The 19,556-nt window shown below is 44.9% G+C and overlaps 1 protein-coding gene across 3 annotated transcripts in view; it reads right to left on the bottom strand.

Annotated features, from left to right (window-relative positions):
• Positions 1–795: 795 nt before the first annotated feature.
• UBOX5 (U-box domain containing 5) overlaps positions 796–19,556 on the bottom strand; it is a 42,679-nt gene continuing 23,918 nt past the window's right edge. Inside the window, exons 2-6 of one of the 3 annotated variants that reach the window (XM_027836176.1) lie at positions 17,506–17,670; positions 12,471–12,565; positions 10,454–11,663; positions 5,346–5,516; positions 797–1,730 (exon numbers count right to left, since the gene is read on the bottom strand). In XM_027836176.1, the coding sequence (XP_027691977.1) occupies positions 1,522–1,730; positions 5,346–5,516; positions 10,454–11,663; positions 12,471–12,524 (1,644 nt within the window). In that variant the 5' untranslated portion in view covers positions 12,525–12,565; positions 17,506–17,670 and the 3' untranslated portion in view covers positions 797–1,521. Of the gene's footprint in view, positions 1,731–5,345; positions 5,517–10,453; positions 11,664–12,470; positions 12,566–17,505; positions 17,671–19,556 lie in introns of all 3 variants that reach the window. The other 2 variants (XM_027836177.1, XM_027836175.1) reach the window with 2 other exon arrangements.

The following is a 19,556-nucleotide window of genomic DNA, read 5'->3' as shown; positions in this document are numbered from 1 at the left end:
CTGAACCCTAGAACCCTAGAGCACGGGAAGTGTCCACAAACGCTCCTCACAACACAATGCTGCCACACCTGGGGAGCAGTGGGCCTGCTGACTCTTCCACTTAAAGCAGGGAGGGGAGTCTGCAGCCTGAAGGCCACATGTGGCATTCTAAATCCTGAAGGGCAGCCTTTTGCCTGAATCCCCATTTTACAGAACAATGCCGAGCCCCGAGGTTATTATTCTCAGAAACATTACTATGTGTGAACAGTCTTAAGTAGTGACTTTTTCAGCATTTTAAAATCTGAATAAGGAAACTGAAGCCCACAGAGTTTAAGCATTTGCCCACAGTCACACATGTGGCAGGAGGTGGAATGTGCACCAGTCTCCTGCCTCCAAAGTAAGTGTTCTTTCCCCGGTACCATGCTGACTGACATCTTTGGGAAGACCACAGAACGTCTTACCTCCATCATGTTCCCTTTAGAAGACAAAGGATGATTTCTGTGAGAACTTGATAAGGAATAAAAAGGCCCATCCAACCTCCCCCTCATTCCCATTTTTTTTTCCTGCTGTCAGTGGCTTTTCTCGTACAAATAAAATGACTCAGAAATTGTTGCCCTCATCTCCCTCCTGCACCGTTTACATACATTACCAAATGGACTCTAGGTTGCAGCGACCGCTCTGAGGCAGGAGGCCCCACTACTCAGTGTGGACGTGTCCCCAGTGTTCCTGGGAGAAATTTTAGCTAGAGAACAGGTCAGGGCACACGCAAAACAAGACAGTGCAGCCTCAGGCAGCCCAAACCATCCCTTTATTAAGGCTTGAAGTTTCTCCAACAAACAGACAAATAGACAAGAAACTACTTGTTCACACAAAAGAATTCCCAGCTCCCCTCCCACCCTTCCCACCCTCCCCTGATTTGATGCCATTTTGTTCCCTGGGAGAGTTGGCTCCTCCACCATCCAGAGGCCATGTGCTTATGTACTTCTGCCAAACTTGGCCCACTGGGAACTCCAGCTCTTTTCTCACTTTGGAGGAAGGGGCTGGTGGGAGAGGGAGAGAGGAAGGGAGGAACTAGGAGGGCAGCTGCTCTTGGCTTCTCAGTCAACCTAAAGGAAGACTTCCACAGAACAGATCCCTGTGGCAGAGGGAGGAGGGATCCTGGAAGGAAAGACCAGGCATGCCCACAGCTGACAAAGGTTTGACTCACAGGGTCAGACACAAGAGACCCCACGGTGCCTGGCCTGGGGAGTGACGGGGGTAGGGGTGGGGAGGATGACCCCAGCATTTCACCAACTCCTGTCCTGGGAGCATATGGCTTGGTTATCCTATTACCACTTCAGGTGGGGCACAGAGGGATGGCCCTTTGTTATTCTCAGCTTAAGCAATGCCCCTGGAGACAGAAGGCCAGCTTCAGAGCCCAACCCCACCTAGCAGACTGACCAAGAATGCTCCGGACCAAGCCACCCTGAAGGAATCCCCCTCGTGCTCCTTCCCCCCCCCACATCCTCCCCTGGAAGGCCCTTTACTCCAGGGAGCAGAGCCTTAGAGATGGACCCTCAGCACATCCTGGTTGGCAGCGGCTTTCTTACAGCTCACGCAGTGGACGGATGGTGACTTTTGCCTCTCAGCTAAGCAGATGCGGCATATCAGGTGGCCACAGGGAAGCTGATAAGCAGGTTCACTTCTGAAGAAAGTAGTAAACACTCTGCTACAAGCGCTGCATCCAGGCCCAGAAGTGCTCCAGGGCAGTGCTGGCAAATGAGGGAGAAAAACAGGGGCCAGGATTAGGACACACATGCTCCATGCTGGTGTGCCTGGGAAGCAGTGTAACGATTTTCTGCAACCACCGTGAGCATTTATGGCAGTCCACATTTTTCTCTGCCAAGGAAAAGGCTTCACTTGTCTGTGTCTACAGAAGGGGGCCCCAGAAGGCAGATACATCTGCCCCAGAACTACAGACCAGTTCAGTTTTCTTACAGGCTGGATTGCCTGGTGCTTACCAAAATGAGGATCACTGGTTCACAGAACCTTAGGATTCATTGGGTAAAGGGCCTTGGGAATCCTCATTCCATAGGCCGGGAAAGGAAGGCCCAAAGACATTAAAGAACGTGTCTCAGATTCTATAGGTGGTAAGCAACAAAACCATTGCTCCCACAAGGGCCCTCTGACTCCAAACTCAGCATTCTCTGCACCAGCTCATGCTCTCTCAGGCAGCAACTCTGAACATGAAAAAGCCAATTACATTCAAGCAAACTCTGCTCACAAAGAACTCTTCTAACTAAGATGGGGGTAATCTGGAAAAGTCTGTAATGTTAAAACAAAACACGAATAAACCTTTAAAAGTACAAATAAAAGGAATAAAGAAACCTTGGTAGCTTCCAGCGGGACTCCACATAATGAAAATAGGGCTAGTAAGCAATCAGTTCAATCAGAAGAGCAAAGCAGAGTAAAGGGGACTGATGACAGACTAAGCAGCTGCCGCCAGTCCTGGGAGACAGGAAAGGCCAGGGCAGGCGGAGGGGCCTCCTGACTCGGACAGCTGGGCCATGACTTCAGGAGGCCACTGGGCAGAGGTCTAACCCTGTCTCTATCAGAGACTTTCCATGGGAGCTCAGCTCGTGCCAAATCCTTTCCACCCTTCACGTTCCCTCCTTCTGGACCCAGACCAGCAATGGTTTTTGAGTGTAATATGACATAGTCATTACCATGAATTTTGCTTTGAGAATTTCAGGCCCTATGTTGAGATGGTGGGAGATGTCATGGGGTATCCAAACTAGGGTGGGGAATTTGTCTGAAGTAGACTCGAAGCTCCTCAGAGGAAGAGCTGTAAGCGTTATCTGACTACTAAGTGTAGAAAGGAAGCAAGTCTTCTCTTGTCTTTGTCCTCCATAGGACCAGGGGGCAACAAGATCTACCCTCAGGGTAGAGAAACCTCAGGCCATTTACACGGATAATAATGGCTCACCAGTGGCCTTGGTTAGATGATCCCTTCCTTTGCGGCTTTTGGAACAGGAGTCTCGTTTTGGGGCTTTCTTTTAAATCACACCTATCGCTAAATCTATCCAGGTTCAGGGTCCCAATATCCTTTCTTATACAGTGGCCCCAATTCCAGGATTTTCAGAAGCTGTGATTGGCTCTGTAAGCTAAAAAAATTACCTTCCCTACATCCTCTAGTATTACTAAAGTTTCTCCACTAACTACAGTCCTTTTGACAGGAGAACAAGTCCCTCTACTGGTAACAATGTGTTTTCCAAGCTCCTAAGACCAAACCAAGGCAGACACAAAGGTACCTTGTTAGATACATCCCAATATGGAAATAATCTGGTGAAAAGAAGCTTGGGGCTAACAATTTAACTATTGGCAGAAGTCAGTTTCCTATACCCATTGATTCAACACAAATATTTAATACAGTACAACCTCATTAACTTGGGACTCTACTAATTCAGACTGTAAATATCTAAATATGGGCTGGGCCAAGGCCAAAGTTTTCTTTGCAGAGATGTAAAATGCTATCCATATCCAAAGAACTAAAGGACTCAGACTGCAGAATGAAGCATACTTTTTTCCTTTCTTTTTTTTGCCTCCCCTCATCCCTTCCCCCCCACCCCCCCATATCATGGGTTAATGTGGAAATATGTTTTATATGGCTTCATATGCATAATGGGTATTGTATTTCTTGTCTTCTCAACAGGTAGGGAGAGAATATGGAACTGAAAATAAAAATTAAAAATAAATAAAGTAGAGATATACATTTATTTAAAAAATAACAAAGTTTTCTTTGTAGGATAAAAACATGATTCCTAAACAAATTAAAAGTGACAACAAAATGCCAAGGAAGATGTTCGGCCTTGGGAACCTTTGTGAACACTTGAGAGAGGCCCCTTAAAACACAAAACCACAGGTGTAAAAATGAACATATCTGTCTTAGACATTTGGCCATAGCTAATACAAGGCCTCTTTTTAGGAGAAAATACTAGTTTTTCTTTCAGATGAAAGATTAAGGTCACTGTCCTTTCAGGCCCGTGGGGCCTTGCTGCAAAGCCCACCTAACTTGAGCACTCACTGCATTTCCCTATCCACATGGATGAATTGGTTCTGGAAACTGCCTTCAGGTGACATTCCTACTTTAAGACTTGGATCATAAATTCATATAATCTTAGAACCCTAAGAGATCTTGGAAGTCTTCCCTCTACCCACTAAAGAAGTCCCTGTACTTCATCCCCAACAACAGTTCATGCAGTGTCTGCCTGAATATCCCCAATGCTATCTAACAAGACAGCCCATTCACAGACTGGACAGCTGTGCCTGGAACTTATTGTCACAGAGTCAAAGTTGCCTCCCTGTAGTTTTCCCTGTTGTTCCTAGCTCAGACTTCTGTGGCCAAATAGAGCCAGTCTAATCTGTCTTCCCTATGCTAGCCATGCAGATGCCTGAAGGCCCCAATCATGCTCCCCCTGGTTGTCACTCCTCTAGCCGCACTGGTTTAGCCTTTGCTATTTCTTTTTTAAACATGTGGTAGTGTCCCTATGAACTGGCACAGCCAAATTTGCCCTCATTTCTGGAATCCTCTCAAATGTCCCATAGTTTCACCATGGACCATGTCAATGACTTGTGGGGAAGGCAGAGTAAAAGGAGATGCCTCCCCTTCCACACATGGACAGCTAAGTCAGCATTGAGCTGACTGTCATCTACAAAGTCAGAATTTCCTGGGTCTATAAAGTTTCGTGACCTAATTTTGCATTTGAACAAAGTGAAGCATAAAGACTAAGAAACATGTCCATGGCCCAGGGACACCAGGGGTCAGGGAAGGAACCAGCAATTTGGAGCTTTAAGGTTTGGGCGACAGGTAGGGAGAGGCCCTTCTAGACTGAGGCCCAACAAAGCAGTCCCAGGGGGAGCCCAGTTCTACAGGCCAACTTCTGCCACAGTCTCTCTGCTTGGAAACTGAGCTCTCCCCCTAAATCTCACAGACTTTTTCTATTTGCAGATGTCTAAGACTCATGCAAAGAGGTAAAAGGCTCAGAGAGACAGCCTGACAATTTGCCAGCAGGAGAAACATTTGCCAGAACCTAGCAGCATGCTTTCTGACCTGAATGGTCAAGGCATCAGACAAGGCCAAAAATCAACATACATACAGCCCCTAGTTCTAAAGAAAAAGAGTAACTCAGAGCAGTGAAGAGACCTTTCTCTGAAGATCCAAGCTGCTTTAGGGAACATCCTTAACTCTGCCTAGGAGACACAGTGACAAATGTCCTCTCGAGTTTCCAGGCATAGAGGTAGAGGCTGGGCAGATAAGGCCTCAGTCAGGGGGCTCAGGAGGTTCCAGGGGCAGGGGCTCAGCAGGAAATGGGTCGGGCTTACATTACCAGAGCTAATGCTTGAACTCCAGGAGCTGCTGCTGCTGGGGCTCCCCGAATTGAGATGCTGAGGCTGAGCCTTGGTCAGGCGGCCCGTGAAGGATGGCAGAGTGCTGAGGGCCGAAGTCAAGGCAACGTCTAAGCTTTCTGATAACCTCTGCTCATGAGAAGTAGTACCTGCTGAGAGAAACAGAGAGGGCTATATTTAGGGAGAGACAGATGGATGGATGGCCAAGAAAAAGAGGAGGGCCTAAGCAGAAAGGGAAGATCAGGGAAGGATGTGAACACAGGCAGGAAAACCAAGAAAGACTTGACAGCTATACTTTGGGGAAATATCCTCTTCTGGAAAAGTAGGTGGCCCAGAACATCAGATGTCCAGTGGCCAGGTGCAGATGCCAAACTGCAGGTCAGGAGAGAGGCTCGGGCTAAATAAATGAGTTCACCAAATGATGTTTGTACCACTTAACTGCCCCTTAAATATATTAAGCACCTACTGTGTGCCAGGCTCTATGCTAAGCATTTTACAAATATCTCATTTGATCCAAATAGAAGATTTCCTATTTGATACAGGAGATAATAAGGAGCCACTGGGTTTACTGAATGGGGAATGACATGGTCAGAACTGTACTTTAGGGGGATCAGTTTGACAGAAGAACATCACTGGAAACTGCAGAAGAGCAAAATTCAAATAGAGGGTCTGCCTGCATACTCAGGATGGGCAACAAGTTTACTGGGCATAACCTCACAGCAAACTACACAGGCATTTTATCTATTTAATTCAATGCACATTTCCTGAACACCTACAGCATACAAGGCCTTGTGTTCAGTGCTGAGGAAATTCAGTGCTCAGCCCTAGATTCAAGGAGCCCCGATGTCCAGCCAGGGAGGTTCAACTGTATGAAAGGAACCAGATTACAAGGTTGGTACATCACAGAGGTACTGGGTGTTCTGACAGACCTAAAGACGGAGAAATTCCACTGGCAGAGAGAGAGAGGGATACAGGGACAGCCTAAAGGAGAAGATACTGGAGCGGGGCCATGAAGAATGGGTAAAATTTTAGCAGAGAGAGATAAGGGGGGGAGAAAGGGGCATTCTAGACATGCAGCAAAGAGGCAGAATAGGCCAGGATGACATCAGAGCACAGAGCTGTCCAGTTTGGCAGGCCCACCGAAGGAGTGTTAATAAGGATGTGACGGGCGCTAAGGACATTAGACTCTCCTGTAGATAACAGGAAAGGGATTAGCCTGATTCTACTTGGCTCCAGACAGGAATGGGAACAAGGAGCATCATAAAGAGGCAAACCTGGGCTTGCTATAAATAAAAACCTTACAACAAGACCTAGACAAAAGCAAGATGGGCTGCTTTTGGAGGCAGGGGATTAGCCTTCACCAGGCGGGAGCAGGACGCAAAGGCTGGAGAAGCACTTGGTAAGGTCCCTTACAACTCAGATTCCACAAATTCTGAAAATGCAAAATGCTACTTTGCTATTTCGCTAGGAAAGGCAACTCCAGGCTCTGAGGAGAGACGCTTTTTTCTCTAGAGGTAACCAACCTGCATTATCAAATACAAAAGCAGACCATCCATCAGTGCTAGCCACTGACACAGCCGAGGGCTTACTTTAATAATCCCTCCTTGCCAAGGCAAACCCCTTCACCAGCACAAGTGACTCATCCCTGCCATCTTCTCCAGCACACTGCTTCCTCCCACTCCTACTCTTTCACTAATACCTACTCTGCTTCCTACAAGCAAACTCCCGTCTCTCCCATACTCGCCTGATCCATCCATCCCAGCTAGCTATCAGCCTGTATCTCTCTCTCTTTGGTGGCTAAGCTCCTTCAGAAGATGGTCGACAAAGGGCACCTCCTTTTCTTAATTCTCTGCAGTCTGGCTTCCAACCTCATAGTTCAACTAAAACTGCTCTCTCCCCAAAGTGATTACTGATCTCTTAAGTGCCTCCTCTCGATCATCTCTGCTGCCCTCTCTACAGCCTCTTAAATGGTCAATCACCTCCTCCTCTCACGATGCTCTTTTCCCCCCAGTTCTCCTCTGACCTGTATGATCGCTTCTTCTCATTCTCTTTTGCTGTATCTTTTTTCAGGTCATCCCTGAAGACTCTGTCCTGGGCCCCTTTCTTTTCTCCCCCTTTACCAATTTCATTTGGTGGACTCATCATTTATTTAGCCCGAGCCTCTCTCCTGACCTCCAGTTTGGCATATACACCTGGCCACTGGACATCTCCAAGTGGATGCCCCACAGATATCTTAAACTCAACATGTCCCAAACTGCACTTATCTTTTCCCCCAAACCCTTTCCTCTTCCTAAATTCCCTAGAACTGTTGAGGACACCACTATGCTCGGCCATACAGATTCACAACCCAAGCATCACCCTCACCTCCTCACTTTCTCTTACCTCCCACATCTAATCAGGTCCACGTCTTGCTGATTCTACTTCCTCACATGTCTTCTGCGCCCCATCCTGCCTCTGACACTTCCTCCATTCTGTGGCGGCTCTTCATCCCCACACACCTGGACTAGTCTAACAGCCTGCTGGTCAATCTCCTCGACTCGAGCATCTCCCCACTGCAGTCCATTCTACTCAGCTGTCAAACTGATCCCCCTAAAGTACAGTTCTGACCATGTCATTCCCCATTCAATAAACCCAGTGGCTCCTTATCATCTCCTGTATCAAACAGGAAATCTTCTATTTGGATCAAATGAGATATTTGTAAAATGTTTAGCATAGAGCCTGACACACAGTAGGTGCTTAATATATTTAAGGGGCAGTTAAGTGGTACAAAGAATAGAGCACTGGACCTGGAAAGACCAGAGTTCAAATGTGGCCTCAGACACTAGCTGTATGACCTTAAACAAGTTACTTAATTCCTCAACTGCAAAAAGGGATAATAGTTGGGTTGTTGTAAAGAGCAAATGAGATAATATTTGTAATAGCGTTTAGCACACAGTAAGTACTTAATAAATGTTTGTCTCCTGCCCCCCACCCCCACCCCAAAGCCCTTCATAACCTGCCCCCTTTTCTATCTTTTCAGTTTTCTTATACATTTTATTCTCCCCTCCTCATGCACGCCTCGTACTCTGTCATCCAGCAGCATTGGCCTCCTTGCTATTCTTACATCTCCTCACTCCAGGCCTTTCCGCCGGCTGTCCCCCGTCAGGGACTCCCTCCTTCCTTATCGCCACCTCCTGATTTCTTCCAAGTCTCAGCTACTTTCTGCAAGAAGCCTTTCCCCGCCCTCCCCTCTGACACCATCTCCAATGTGCCCAGGCTATACCTCCTCTGTACAGAGTTCTGTGCATGTTGCCTCCCCTACTAGACTATGAGGTCCTTGACAGCAGGGACCATTTTTACCTTCCTCTGAGTTTCCAGCACTTAGTACAGTGCCTGGCACATAGTAGGCAGTTAATAAATACTTGCTGACTTGACTTTTTCTGGAAATCAATAATCAGGTTGTCAGTGCGAGAGTCATTACCACCACAAAAGGCCTGCTGAAGTTCTGCTGCAGAGGTAGCCAGCCCCTGAGCAGGTCCAGGACCAAAGTGGCCATCATAAAGCCATGACACAGCAGGGGAGAGCTGGGGCAATGCTTGGTCTATGCAGCTAGAAACCTGCCAACACGCCTGCCTAAAACCTCCTTGTTTTAGCGCTGGAGGACTCCTGTGGCTCCACAACAGGCAGGCAAAAACAGGCTGCTCTCTCACTGCTCCCTGTGCTCACCCGGCCACGTTCTTCATCAGCCTTCAGTCCAGCACCACTGGTGATCACCAGCCTGGCTAGAACACAGCTGCAACTTTCCTCTACTCCTGTGGATTTGTGGCCAGCTCCAACAGGCTGAACATATAACATAGGGGACAAGGCCATGGAAACAGCTCATTGGACGGGCTGGTTACTGTGAACCCTCGCTTTCCCAGGTGCATCTGTATAGTGGGTTTATGGTCACAGAACACTCTTCATCCCACAACTTTATAAGATAGGAAGGGCAAGTATTAGCTCCATTTTACAGCAGAGGAAACTAAAGTTTCTCAAAGACATTCACTAACAGGAAGACCACCACTGAGTCACGCAAAGGAAATCAGCCTCTGCACGGCACTCAGAGCTCTGTTACTGATCTCTTGTAGGACCCTAGGCACATCTCTTCAACCTGTGGGCACATCTTTTCACCTGTACAAGGCGGCTGGACTAAGATGATCTCTAAGATCCACTCCCTTGACTTGCAATGCCCTCTTCCCACATCACTGCTGACCTTACATTCCCCTAGAAATGCACCTTCCTCCCTTCTCTGAGGAGATGGAAGAGGAGGGGTGGCTGATAAACAGAGTGGTTTTGCTGAACTGCTTTCTTTTTTGTTCTTTGTTACCAGGGATGACTCAGTGGGCAGGCAAGAGAGGAAGGAGATATTAACAAAAGGTACTGATAAAAGGATTTATTTGTGTGTGTGTGTGTGTGTGTGTGTGTGTGTACGCTTGCATGCGAAGGTGCACATACTTTTTTTAAAGGAGAAGAAATAAATGCTCTTCTCCTGTCAAAGCCCAAAAGAAGTGCCACTTTCTCTATGAAACTACTCAGATGAAAAAATGTTTTCTCTCTCTCTCTCTTTTAATGGTACATTCATCCTCTACTCTACTTTTATGTATGTACATATATGTATGTATACACAGACACACACACACACATCCTGCTTCTCCTGTGGGCTCCTTGATGGCAGGGACAGGTTTTACTTATCTATTTCTCTCATTGCTTACAAACAAGACATGCTTAATAAATACTTCTTGAGTTGAACAGAATTCTTCTATAGACTCCAAGTTCCAGAAAAATGACTAAACCTTGGGACTCAATACCCAAATCAGTATGAAACTTATTAACCCTTAACTAGACCTTCAAAACACAAGACAAGGTACAAATGGAGAAATAACTGGGGGAATGCCCCTCTGCTTGCCACCGAGTGGAGCCAAAGTGCAGGTTGAGGGCACTAACACCCATCCAGATGGGGCCTCTGAGAATTAACCCAAGAACACAAATGCTGCATAAATGGATGGCAGCCTAGCCTTATGGCAGAAGCCACCCCTACTTACAGAACAGGGAATTAGTGCAGCAAAACTACCTGATGAGCACTCCATATGTGTCAGACTTGGCTCGGCATTGAGTTTCATTTTCTTAGTGTTGTTCTCCGAGGTAGAAGATGTGAATCGTGGGTCTGTGGTAAAAAAATAGGGAGGCGGCTGAACACGAGGGAGGTCTGGGGGATTTGGCAAGGGCGCCACGAATTCCCCCTTTCTCTTGCGAGAAGCTGCGGCAATGGAAGAAGGAACTGCTACCCCAGGAGCCTGGGCTCTTCCAACAACGTTGCAGCCAGGAACAGTGTTCTGCAGCAGGAAACAGTCTATCCTGACCTTCAGAGCAGCATGGGGCTGTGGCTGGGAGTTCGGTGTAAAGGCCACCCCTGTAAAGGGGTCACTGGGGACTCGGCCCCAAACTGCTTCACTCCTGTTACATCTCTCCAGGGTGCTCTGGTCAATGACCTTGCCAGAGGGGAGCAGCATGGGGAAGGACATGATCTCTAGAGTGATTGGATCCAGGAATTCCTCCGGCACATCATCAAGCGCATCTGCCAGTTCCTGAGGTCCTGGTGGCCGCTGGCCCTGGCCACGGGACTCATTGTCATTCTCCATTGGCAATGTTGGGTTGGGGTGGGAAGCCGTAAGATTCAAGCCTCGAGGAGGGTTCTGGGAGGCTAACTGCATGACGTTCTCTATGACCTCTTGGGAGCAGCTTTTGGCTGGTTGGCCCCAAATTTCCACCTTCTTAATGCAAGTGATCCCACTGCCAGCGATTTGGGTGATCGAGATCTTTAAATTGGATACATAACCAAGAGAGAAGGGGCCTTTACTCCAGAGGTCCTGAGTGACAGTTCCATTAGGAGTGAGGTTATTTCCCAAAAGATGGAAAGGTGCCCTGGCCTTGAAGCCCTTGTGGGTGAATGTCGCTCGCCCCTGGTTTTTCAACAAGACTCTCCCTACCAAGGTAAAAACCTCTTTTTCAGGATTAGTCGGCTCCAAGACTGAGGGCTCAGACTCCATGGTGCTCCAATAGGTTTTACCTGATGAGGTAGACGTGAACACTTCCAAACCAACGATATTTTGGACTCCCCCTGAAGTGAGGTCCACATTAATCTTGCTGAGTTCCACATTAAAGGGAAAGGACACAGTCACATGGATCGGTGGTTTAATGAAATACTCAGTACGGAAGCCACGGTTTCTCTTCACAAGGTCTTCAGAGATGAGATTTTCTACTTCATAGCCATCTGCTGAGATCTGGATTTAACAACAAACAGGAAACATGCTGGTTTGAGTTGACCTAAGGAAGGCAGGCTGGATTTTAAGAAATTACCATTTTAAAGAAAAACTGTTTTAAGATAACCTGTGAGGTTGTGGCACAGGATTCGTAATTCATGAAGCTTGGTTCTCCCTTACTCAAGACACAAGGTAGACTTGTGAAGGCAGAGCTGTCATGAGTAAGCAGGAGCCCAAAGAGCATCTGTCTAGGTTTAATAACATCTCAAAAGGGCAGCTACGTGGCGCAGTGGACAGAGCTCTGGCCTTGAAGTTAGGAGGCCCTGAGTTCAAATCCAGTCTCAGACACCTGACACTTACTAGCTGTGTGACCCTGGGCAAGTCACTTAACCCTGACTGCCTCACCGAAAAAACAAAAACAAAAAAAAAAACTTGGACCCTGTGACAATGTAATCCTTCATAGCTCAAGGAGCCCTAACTCCAAATTATTATTAAAAGTCACTGGGAGGTTACCCAGAGATGCATAGGTGTCTTACCCTTGGAAAATGTCCAGGTACACAGCTTTGGGGAAAATGGACCTTCCCTGAATTTCCCCCATTTATATTCTGGTCCTACCAACTATGACACTTGCCTTAGATAAGCATCCCAGACACATCCTAAAATTAATATGTGGAGTAAGAGAGATATGTTTGCTAACTATCCAGGAGTCTGCCATACTCAATGCTTTTACACAAAATTCATTGAAATCAATTTTGAAGGAAATGGGAGGTCAGGAACTACAAACCAGAAAGAAATAGCAATCATGTTACGTGTTTGGTTTTTTTTTACCTTGTTGCAGTGAATTCTTGGTTTGAACTGCGGGAGGCAAAGGTTTATTACCATCTTGGCAGATGAAAGGGCAGCGTCCAACCATCAGAAGTAGCCTTAAAGGAAAAACAAAACCCAGGATTACTGAGAAGGAGCAGCTCAGTGATGGACTTTTTCAGTTTATCTTAACAGCTCATACGAAAATTCCAAGAACAGGCCAACACACAGAAACTTTGAACACTCACATCCTCCCTCTCTAGATCCTATATGATGCTTAAAACATTGGCTTCTTGTAAATTACCACAAAGGAACTTTCCTAAGCTAGACAGCTTAAGAGCACTCTATAATTTTCTCTAGCTCTCTTCCCTTCCACTTTCTTCACAGCATTAAAACTGAAAAGAGTGTTTCATTGTCATACCTCTCAGGGAGGAAATTTCAAATATTCCCCTTTTTAAAATCCCTTCAGTTGGGGAATAGGTAAACAAATTGGGGTATATGAAAATACTAGAATAACCCTACACCCTAGAAAAAATTACAAACGATTCAGAGAAAAATGAAAAGATTTATATGAATTGATACAAAATAAAGAACAATATGGAACTGAACTAATGAAGATAGAAAGAACAATGATATAATGATCGAAGGTAGCCTCAGAGAAGAATGGAGAAAATACATAACCCTCCCTTTATCACTGAGTCTGAGGACTATGGGTATGAAATACTGCAGATACTGTCAGATTTATCAATAAATGAGGTTTTGCAAAGCTATTTTTTTTTCCTTTTAAAATGAGCTCACTGGGAAGAGGGAGGGACATTCAAAAAGGGATATGATACATTTTTTAAAAGGCATCAATTTAACAAAAACAAAACACTCCCAAGGACTGCCTAACTCTTTCACTGATATAATTTTTGAACTTCAGTCTTCAAGGAGGCCTCCAAGTCAGAATAGAAAATAGGTCTGTTCTAGAAAGGAGCCAAAGTGGGGTATGGGAGGAGGGAAAGAGACTAGCTTTGTTCATACCTCTATCCCTGCTGGCCAGACCACAAGGAATTCCCTAGGAGCTAATGTATCCCAGTTCTAGGTAAAAGACAAGCCAGGAAGATGACCTTTCCTTAAGAATTTTTCTCTCTTCTCTTGTCCATTTATTTTTCTCACAAGTGAGTTGTGAGAAACAGCACTGAATTAAGCTGGGTAAAGGTTTTTGGCAGAAAGATCCATCATTTGTATACACGTAGGATGAAAGGAGGAAAGAAAGAATCCACCAACAAGTCAGCAGTTGGTTTTAGGAACATGTTCCTTTCGTAACAACCCAGCTGGACCCTAGTCAAAGAGCACAAGGGTGGGCTGACCCATTCAATTCAATCCAATTCAAAAAACATTTTTAAAGCACCAACTCCATGCAGACTTCTATGTGAGATATCGGGGATGCAAAAGCAAAATGAAAAACAGTCCCAGTCTTCAAAACGCTGACATCGTTGGGAGAACTGAACATTTTCACAGATAGTATAAGTACAACTTGAGAAAGCAGAGAGTATTCACAACTAGGGGCAAGGCATCTTGTACAGGCAGCACATGAAGCTCCCCTGGATTCTAAGAGAAGGGAGAATATCGCATCCATGTAGGACAGCACACTCAAAGGCAAAGAGCGGGGAGATGGGTGCCAAGTCAGTTAGTTTGATTACCCTCTGAAAGCCCAGAAAATATCACTCCAGGAAAAACCCTGAAATAGCTGAACCAGAACAAAGACGGGATCCAGCAGTCCAGTAGCCCAGGTAGCTTGAGGGATTAACGGGAAAGGCTCCTCTTGCCCTGGGGAAAGGGAAGCAGTACAGAACAGGACGTGTCCCAGCAAGCTGGCAGAAAGCCCCACCTCAGCATACCAGGAGGAGATCCTGAACCCCGGGTGGTGGAGCAGGCAAACACCAACACCTGGACCTCCGAGCACCTCAGTGAGGGCGGGGGAACTGGTGGAAACCAGCTCAGAAAACCACCAGATGCCTTGGCATTCTACAGCAACTGGGTCTCCCAGTACCTCAGCAAAACTCTGGGAAGTGCTCCAAGGGGCCCCAGGCACATAAATATCCTGCAACATCCATCTGAAAGGAGCTGAAGAAAGCGAAAGGAAGGAAAGGCCCAGGTGAGCTGGCAACCTCCAGGGGCCAGACTACCCAATCCTACCCCTAGAGTTCCAGTGTTGCTGATTCCAGCCCAACACCAAGTAAGCTTGCCAGAACCCTACAGCCTCCAACTGCCAACATCTGAGGCCCCAGCACACAGAGCCAGTGACCAGGCCCTAGGTTCCCAACACAAGAAGCTTGAGTCAGTGCTCCCTGCTCCCCAGCAGGAGAGCTCAATCTCTTTAAAGGCCAGGAAATAAGCAAACACCATGAGCAAAAAGAAATGTACCATAGATTCTTATTATGGAAACAATGAAGATCAAGGCAGAAATTCTGAAGAGGACAACATTCTAAACAAGCCCGCATCTGGAACCTCAAAAGGGAATATGAACTGGTCTGAAGCCCAAAAAGCCTTCTTAGAAGAGCTCAAGAAGGATTTTAAAAGTCAAAAAGGAGAAGAAAAACTGGGAAAAGAAATGGTATACAAGAGAGAGTCAACAGCTTGGAGAAGGAAGGACAAAAATTAACTGTAGTAAACAAGTCCTTAAAAAATACAATTGGCCAACTGGAAAAAAGTACACTAAACAAAACAAGTCCCTAAAAAATACAATCAGCCAAATGGGGAAGGAGGTACAAAATCTAATAAAAGAAAACAATTTGTTAAAAATTAAAATTGGGCAAATGAAAGCTAATGACTCTATGAGAAAATGAGAATCGGTCAAAGAGAAACAAAAGAATGAAAAAATAGATGAAAACGTAAAATATCTCACTGGTAAAACAACTGACCTGGAAAACTGATCCAGGACAGAAAATTCAAAAATTACTGGTCTACCTAAAAAGCACGAAGAAAAAAGGATCCCGGACAGTATCTTTCAGGAAATCATAAAGGAAAACTGCCCTGAGGTCCTAGAACCAGAGGATAAAATAGTCATAGAAAGAACCCACCAATCACCTCCCAAAAGAGATCCCAAATTCAAAAAGCCAAGGAATATAGTAGCCAAATTACAAAATTACCAGGTCAAAGAAAAAATACTGTAAGCAGCCAGAAAGAAACAATTTAAATATCATTGAACCACAGTCAGGATTACACAGGACCTTGCAGCTTCTACATTAAAAGACCGTAGGGCGTGGAATATGATGTTCTGTAAGGCAAAGGAGCTTAGATTACAACCAAGGATTAACTGCCCAGTGAGATCTTTTAGGGGAGGAGATGGATATTCAACAAAATAGGGGATTTCCAAACCTTCCTGATAAAAAAACCAGAGCTCAACAGAAAATCTGATCTTCAAATACAAGACTCAAGAGAAACATAAAAAAGTAAGCGGGACATAAAGAAACAACATCATGTTATTAATAAGGGCAAACTGTTTACATCCCTACAAGGGAGATGACACTTGTAACTCTTGAGAACTGTATTGTTATTATACCATGTTAAACGGGTATACATAGAGGAGGTAGGTATAAGTTGACTTTCATACAGTGATAAAAAAAATCAAATCAAGTAAGTTAAATGGATCCAAGTAAGTGAATTAATCTGATCTAAGAAAATATCTGAGAGAAAAGGAAAGGAGGAGGCAGACAAGGGTAAATTACATTACAGGAAAAGGCACAAAAACCTATCACAGTACAGGGCAAGAAGAGAGGAGATCAGCACTGTTTGAACCTTACTCTCATCAGATTTGGCTCAAGAAGGGAATAACATAATCAGTTAGGTACAGAAATCTAACTTGCCCTATAGGGAGTAGGAGGGAAAAGGGGAAAGAAAAGAGAGGGGGGATAGAAGGAAGGGAAGAGGTATTAAGGGTAAAGGGGAAGAAAAGGGAGAGGGCTAATAGAAGGGAGGTGGGACTGAGGGAGGCAGTGGTCAAAAGCAAAACACTAGTGAGGAGGGAAAGGGAGAAAGGAAAAAGAAAAGCATTAACGGGGGGAAAAGGATGGAGAGAAAGACAGATAGTAATCATAACTGTGAATGTGAATGGGATGACCTCTCCCATAAAACAGAAGCTGATAGCAGAATGGATTAAAAACCATAATCCTACAATATGTTATTTACAGGAAACATACTTGAAACAGAGGGATACACACAGGATAAAGGTAAAAGGCTACAGCAGAATATATTATGCTTCAGCTGAAATCAAAAAGCAGAGGTGCCAAATCAGTCAGTTTGCTGGAGCACAGAGGGAGGATCTGTAAGGAAGGAATGGGAGCCTGGAGCCAGACTGTGAAGGGTTGAGAAGCAGCAGTAAGGAATCACTGAAGATGCTACAAGAGGAGAGCAAAATATCAGTGAAATGTGCTTTAGGAAGACTGTTTTTGCGCCTGCACCAAGGCTCAATTGCAAAGAGAGACACTGGAAGCAGGAGACCAATGAGGAAGCACTACAGGAGTTCAGGTGAGAGGGGACGAAGGCCTAAGCTAGGGTAGCATCTGTGTGAGTTCAGTGGAGGAGACAGATGGTAGAGATGACAGGATGAAAAAGCAATTGGGAAATACTTACTATGTGTCAATGCTGGAGATACGTTCAGAAAATGAAGACAGACGCTCATGTTAACATGGGGAAGCAACACAGATAAAAGGGCTCAGCTGCTGAGCAGGTATAAAGACCCAATGGTAATGCCTCTTATTTTGTGTCCTTTCTATGGATATAATCATATCTGTTGGCAATGATGACCACATGACAATGCCAAAGACTCCTTCTTCTGGGTCTTCTGGAGCTTTGGCTGATTAGAAGGAGGAGTTAGTTGTTGGGTCAGGTCCCTAAAGGTTGCTTTCTTAAGATGATGGCTGTAGGGGTTAGGCTGGAAATCCAGATGCCAGCAGGGGAGTGGGAAGGAGTGGGGAGGAGGGGTGATCATTCCCAGGGTTTGTGGAAGCAGAATCCTAGTTCCTCCAGGATACAAAGGAAGTGGAGGTAGTGGTTTGGCCTGCCTCACACGTACCTTCTGACTCCCCCTCAAGGTGAACTCTGTTTAGGCTTTCCTAACAATTCAGTGACAGGTGTTCCAGGGACTGGAAGTTTCAAGGACGGCGATAGGAGATAGGTAGAAGATGCTGTAGAAGTGCCTTGGAGACAGCATGGTGGTGAAGTAGCTACAGTATTAAACCTAGAGGGAGAAAGACTTGAGTTCAAATCAGGTCTCGTACAATGACTACTTCTGTGCCCTGGGCAAATCACTTCAACTACTGCCTCCCACAGTTCAGACTGAGAATTAACTGTAATAAGATTTAAAAAAAAAAATGAAATGCAGAAGATGAAAGAGCAGCACCCCAGCATCACCTGTAAAATGGTGATAATAACAGCACCTATTTCCCATGGGTGTTGTGAGGATGAAGTGAGATAACATTTGTAAAGTATTTTGCAAACCTTAATATGCTAAATAAATGCTAGAAAAAAACTGATGAGATTTGGCAACTGTTTGGATGAGTAGAGGATGGAGAACAGTGCAATGAGGAGAGGATGACTGCAAGGTTATAAACGTAGGAAACTATGAGGGTGCCCTCAATGGAACTAGAAGTTTGGAGAAAAACAATGATCCATAGCATCCTCATTGCTGCCAAAATGGTGTCAGGCCCTGGCCTATCCATCTATGCTTACCCCAGAACTAAGTAGCAATCCAACCTTACTACTCAAGGACCTTGGAACCAGTCACTCGCAGTAAGAGAACCACCACTAGACACCAGTTCCAAGAACAAAAGCATTTCTGTTTGTGGCTTTCTTGTTCCTTTCAAGGGTTCGAGGTGACAGCCCGCCAAGCATGACTTTTAGTCAGTTTCAGCTGAATGCATTACAGATCAAGTTATCAGCTTTTTTGGAAACTCAGCCCAAATATCAGTGAATATATTTGTCTTTACTATTCAAGGCAGAGCCAGTGAATCAAAAATAGAAGGGGAGGGAAAAATAGTTCTGGGTTTTTTTTCCTTGCTTAATTATCTAGAGCAATCTATTTTATACTCATGAGCCAAAAAGTTTTTGGCACTGAGATTAAAAAAATATTTTAACAAATTTATGTTAATCTGAATCCTCACAGTGTAAGAATCAGGTGGCTGACTCCTGGCCTCCCTTGGAGATATTATGCATTCAGACCAGATTTTTTTTTTAGCTCTTTTTGCTTATGTAGTTTTCCTTTTTAAATTCTTTTTTAAAAGCAAAATGGATAATTTTGATTACATTAAATTGAAAAGTTTTTGCACAAAGACAATGCAACTAAGATTAGAAGGAAGGTAGAAAACTGGGAAAGAATTTTTACAACCAGTCTCTCTGATAAGGGCCTCATTTCTAAAATATATAGAGAATTAAGTCAAATTTATAAGAATATAAGCCATTCCCCAATTGATAAATGGTCAAAGGATATGAACAGACAGTTCTCAGATGAAGAAATTAAAGCCATCTATAATCCTATGAAAAAATGCTCTAAATCACTATTGATTAGAGAAATGCAAATCAAAACAACTCTGAGGTACCATATTACATCTAAGAGATTGGCCAACATGGCAAAATTGGAAAATGATAAATGCTAGAGAGGTTGTGGGAAAATTGGAACACTAATGCATTGTTGGTGGAGTTGTGAAATGATACAACCATTTTGGAAAACAATTTGGAACTATGCCCAAAGAGCTATAAAAATGTGCATACCCTTCGACCCAGCAATAGCACTTCCAGGGCTATATCCCAAAGAGATCATACAAAAGGGAAAAGGACCCACATATACAAAAATATTCATAGCAGCTCTTTTTGTGGTGGCAAAGAATTGGAAATTGAGAGGATGCCCATCAATTGGGGAATGGCTGAACAAGTTGTGGTATATGAATGTGATGGAATACTATTGTGCTATAAGAAATGATGAACAGGCTGACTTCAGAAAAACCTGGAAAGACTTGTATGATCTGATGCTGAGTGAAATGAGCAGAACCAAGAGAACGCTGCACACAGTAACAGCCACGCTGTGCGATGACTAATAGTGATAAACTCAACTCTTCCCGGCAATACAAA

This window comes from Vombatus ursinus, unplaced genomic scaffold (assembly GCF_900497805.2).
Source record: "Vombatus ursinus unplaced genomic scaffold, bare-nosed wombat genome assembly UNPS02014818.1, whole genome shotgun sequence".
NCBI lineage: Eukaryota > Metazoa > Chordata > Mammalia > Diprotodontia > Vombatidae > Vombatus > Vombatus ursinus.
The sequence above is the reverse complement of the archived record's forward strand: the minus strand, read 5'-3'. Positions and strand labels throughout refer to the sequence as shown.